Raw genomic sequence first — 4,655 nt, forward strand, 5'->3', positions numbered from 1 at the left:
ACTTCACCAAAGAGATGAAACTCAGTTTCCTCATTCTCGCTGTGACTGCTCTAGCATGCATGCAGTTTTCTTTGGCAAAGAGTGCGGTCTGCAATGGTAGAAGCAAATGCTCGTCGTGTCAATGCTCTGGTAGGTTTCTACGGGGATAAGACGCACTTAACAATTGAGCTTAGTTACTGTCTTGTCTTATACTTTCTTTTCTTTGTTCTAATATTCACGCATGTTGCACTAACGCCACAAATCACCTGATCAACACGGTAACGCTTACTCACAGTTGTCGCTGTGTGCAGCTCTAGAGAAATGCGGAAAACAAATCTTTTCTGACGACGAGCAATCTCGATTTCCGGACAAGCAGGTGTCTTCATGTATGAACTGCAAGTGGGTGTTATCTGTTGTTGGCAACAAGCGAGTCAGACTTACGTTCTCACAATTTGTTCTTGGGTCTGGAGACAAAGTCCACATTTATGATGGTAATTCGAAGAAGTCTCCACTCATTGTTAGCTACAGAGAAGGCGACAGTCCAACTGATGTTGTCTCATCCGGGAGTTCGATGACGGTAAACGTTAATACAGATCGTTGTGGGCAGAATCCTTTGATAAACGCATCTTTTGAAGCTATTGGTAATTGTAACAATGCTGGTAATAACACGACTTTAATTAATTAAATGTTTTAATTTTAGATTGTGGAAATCTGTTTTATATGAAACCAGGAAGGGGAAAATTAGAGCAGATTCAGTCTCCTAACTTTCCACAAAAGTATCCGAGCAAATTGGATTGCATATGGATGTTCGTCAGCATTGACAATTCGCTGCTATCAGCACGTATCAATATCGAGGTTGTCGGTACTGGAGGATCAGGAGCCAAACTGATCATTCAGAAATCTCTAGAAGTGTCAAGATCGCACAGCCACGTGCATAAGTACTATGGAAAAACTAAACGAAACAAAGCATTAACATTTAGAAACACACCTGGATTTACAATCAAATTTTTTTCTGATCGAGAAAACCGGGGGAAAGGATTTTCACTGAATGTTGTTGCTCTTGCACAAGGTAATTCTTTTACATTATTGATTTTTATTATCGTAATAATACTAGTTTTGTGCAGGTCCTCATTGTCCTATCCCCAATAGCTTTAAAAATGGCTTTGTGAGTCTAATCAATTTTGGTAGGACTGCCAAATATGATTGTTGTGATGGGTATAAACTCTATGGAAGTTATAAGCGATCCTGCTCTAACAGAAGATGGACGCCTTCAAACACTCCTACATGCAAATGTTTTAGAACTATACTGCTGTTGTCTCTTTTCTTTCTTATTTGTTTCTTTAATAGCTGTAAGTTTTTGCACTTTGCCGTTGAATATGGAAGTTTTCAATAGATCTACTAATGTGGCAATCGGAGAAGAAGTGAGTCTCTACTGTACACGAGGATTTAGGCTTTCGAATTCGCTCAAATTATTGCCAGCATTGTGTGATTGCAATGGCAAGTGGAACATAACTACTAACCCATTACCATGCGAAGGTTTCGTTAATGTCATGTTTAAGTTAGGACAGTGATCGCAATTGCCAATTAGACGTAATTTTATTCCAGACTATTTCTGTACCTCTCCACCTCCGTCTCCTACTGCAGAAGGCGTGACATCGTTTGAAGATGAGAAGAAGCAAGCAACGTTTCCCGTCGGATCGAGAGTGAACTATACGTGTCCGAACGAGTATAACTTAGATGGCATTCCTTATCGCGTTTGCACTGAAGATCTCGATTGGGAGCCACATTCGATAGTTCACAATTGCCGCAGTACGCCTAATTTTGTGATTATTTCTTTGCATTTTCTAATCTGGCTTAATAATTATTGCGTTTAGGAAACCTTAAAGTTTGTCCGGATCCTGGAGAACCGGAGAATGGAATTCGTAGAACAAAGTCGTTTGCGGCAGGGCGTCTCGCTTCCTTTGGCTGTAAACCTGGGTTTACATATCATGGAACCGACTTGCGTACTTGTATCGTTGATGAGAAAAACAACACGTTTTGGGATGGCAAGGAAGGTTACTGTAAAAGTAAGGTATTTCACTAATCTAGTTTGTACTTTTAATGTACAAATTTTTGTAGGCGATTTTAAGTCTCCAATGGGTTTAGCATTTCAACTGAAAGAAACGTTTACTGACCGTGTGGGGGCATGCGTTATTGAACATAATCATACCTCTTCACCTGTTCAAACAGCAACTGCTTCTGCTTCAACTGAAACTGCAACTGCTTCCGCTTCAACTGTTGAAATAAATTTGCCCACTGAGGCTTACAATAAATTTCCTGCGTCACCAGATTGCAGAGGCCGTACAGTGGTTGTTGGAGAAGGATGCATTGATCTAATATATATAGTAGATTGCTCAAAAAGCGTAGGCAAAGAAAACTTCACTAGCAGTCTGGACTTTGTGGGTCGCTCAGCAGCGCTGTTTAATATCAACAACGACACTAATAGAAATGATACTGCGAGAGTAGCTCTCATCACATACGACAACAAAGTGCACCCCATATTTAATTTGGGAGAAAAGGCAACCCTAGTTGAAACGATTACCGCAATAAACAAAACTAAGTTCTGCGGAGGCGCAACCGCAGTGAGAAAAGTATTGAAATTCGTTAGAGAAAAGGTAATTCCAATAAGTAGACCACAATGTAAAAGAGCCATATTTCTGTTTTCTGACGGTGTAAACAATTGGGCAGGAGACCCAATAAAAGAAGCACAGGAACTAAAGAAAGAAAAAGGATTAGAAATTTACACTATAGCCTTTGGAGTTGGGAAAGGTAAAAGGGTTGACTCGAAAGCACTGGAAACGCTCGCATCCAATCGCAATTATCATTTTAAAGTGGAAGACGCATCTGCCATAAGAGATGCATTGAAGAAAGCATTTACAACTAAAGTTGGTAAGATTTTGTGTGATATACAATTTGGTAGAACTGTTTTTCACGGCGCCTGTTTTAGACTTTTGCAAAACTTGTGGTAGAGCTGTTGCTCCAAAATGTAGAAACCAGCACAATGGAGTGTGTCTTTCGGAAACAGGTGCGTGGCCTTGGATGGTTGCCATTTACAGGATTGAAAGAGGCAATCCCGTTTTTCATTGCGGAGGCGCGGTGATTAGCGAATGTATGATTTTGACCGCAGCTCACTGCCTCGTTGGTCGCAACATTACGGAACTATTAGTTGTTGTCGGAGACACGCAGCGATTTGTGAAAGAATTTAGCGAGAAAACATACACAATTGAACAAGTTTTTATACATCAGGAATATGATTCAGTCTCCTTTAATCGAGACATCGCTCTGATAAAGTTGAATTGCAATTTCACATGCTCTCCGTACGTGCGAAAAGTTTGTTTGCCAACTGCACAGGACAATATTTACTACCGTCCGGGAACCAAGTGTATAGTGGCAGGATGGGGAGCCACGGAAAGAAGGGAACTAGGCGGAAATTCGAGCGCAAAGTCGACTGCCATGAAGGAACTTCATCTTCCTATTGCAGACAAAACAGTTTGTATAGAAAGCACTTCCCCTCAATATAGGGAAGATGTCACAAACTATACAGTTTGCGCTGGAGACGGTACTGGCAACAATGACGCTTGCGATGGTGATTCAGGAGGACCTCTCTTTTGTAAACGCGAAAGTCAAAGTGTTATTGAAGTGAACATTTATGTTGTCATAGGAATAGTGAGTTGGGGAGAAGGATGTGGACAAAAGAAAAAGTTCGGCATATTTACAAACGTATTGAAACTGCTAGAATGGATCAAAAAAGTGTTGGAATTTTTCCGCTGTCCGTTCAAACGCGACGACGAAGAAGAGGAAGACCGGTGCCCTGAACCTAAAATGCAACTGTACTGATTGTAGTGCAGCGTATGCTAAAGAACTGACAGTGGCGTTGAATGCTTTGCGATGAGTTGACGTAGAACGTGCCTGCGGTTTCTTTATGCAGGGATGTGTCTTTGTGAAGCGGTAGTAGTGCTTGAAACTGCGTTAGAAATGTTGCTCTGACGCCAAAGTAGTTTAGAAATTAGCGGCTGTACAATACATGTGGCAAAGATGTTTAGCAGTAACAGTGGTTCAAAATTCAAATGTACATGTTGTCACTTTAATAAATTAGTGTCCAGACGCTTAGAAAAATTGCCATGTTAGCACAGTACTGTTTCAAAATACTGACCGAAATGGCGTGACATGATTGGTAGATACTAATACTATTTAGCATAATATTTTTCGTAGGAGGGCTGTTGCAATGCTCAAATCAGTCAACTAGAAAGACTAAGTACACAACAATTATATAGCCAATAAGCCATTACGTGACGATTACTTGTTGATGGAGTCCAGGTCCTTGAGAGCGCGACTAGAAAAGGACTTTCGAGACGAGCGGTCTCAATGGTAACGAGATGTGCATTCGCGCTGCCTACTTCTTCCCTGTCGAACTACGCGTGTGCGTGAATGTAAAGCCTCTCGTTTTCAAAAGGCTGCGACGGGTTCTGATCCTTGTATCTGCCAAAGCACCGAGTTCGCGCGTCCCTGTTAGTTACGTCCAGCAGATTTTGTTGGACCAATTTCAAGCTAATCTCATTCACGTCAAGGTTGTGGGACAAGTTTTCCCGGAAGCAGGCCAAAGGATGGACCACGTCACCATAACATACGTCTACGAT

At 41.4% G+C, this 4,655-nt stretch overlaps 1 protein-coding gene across 2 annotated transcripts; it reads left to right on the forward strand.

Moving 5' to 3' along the window:
- On the forward strand, positions 1–4,115 carry LOC134176097 (complement factor B-like). 2 transcript variants are annotated; one of them, XM_062642773.1, is made up of 9 exons: positions 1–129; positions 291–620; positions 680–1,048; positions 1,104–1,271; positions 1,327–1,515; positions 1,585–1,788; positions 1,854–2,045; positions 2,098–2,907; positions 2,966–4,115. In XM_062642773.1, exons 1-9 carry the CDS (start codon positions 15–17, stop codon positions 3,853–3,855), a joined length of 3,267 nt encoding a protein of 1,088 aa, XP_062498757.1. In that variant the 5' UTR covers positions 1–14; the 3' UTR covers positions 3,856–4,115. The 2 variants fall into 2 exon arrangements, with proteins under 2 accessions (XP_062498757.1, XP_062498758.1); XM_062642774.1 differs by lacking the exon at positions 2,966–4,115 and having other exon boundaries at positions 2,098–2,633; positions 2,707–2,801.
- Positions 4,116–4,655: the final 540 nt, after the last annotated feature.

The sequence above is a fragment of the Corticium candelabrum genome, chromosome 2 (genome assembly GCF_963422355.1).
Source record: "Corticium candelabrum chromosome 2, ooCorCand1.1, whole genome shotgun sequence".
NCBI classification, from domain to species: domain Eukaryota; kingdom Metazoa; phylum Porifera; class Homoscleromorpha; order Homosclerophorida; family Plakinidae; genus Corticium; species Corticium candelabrum.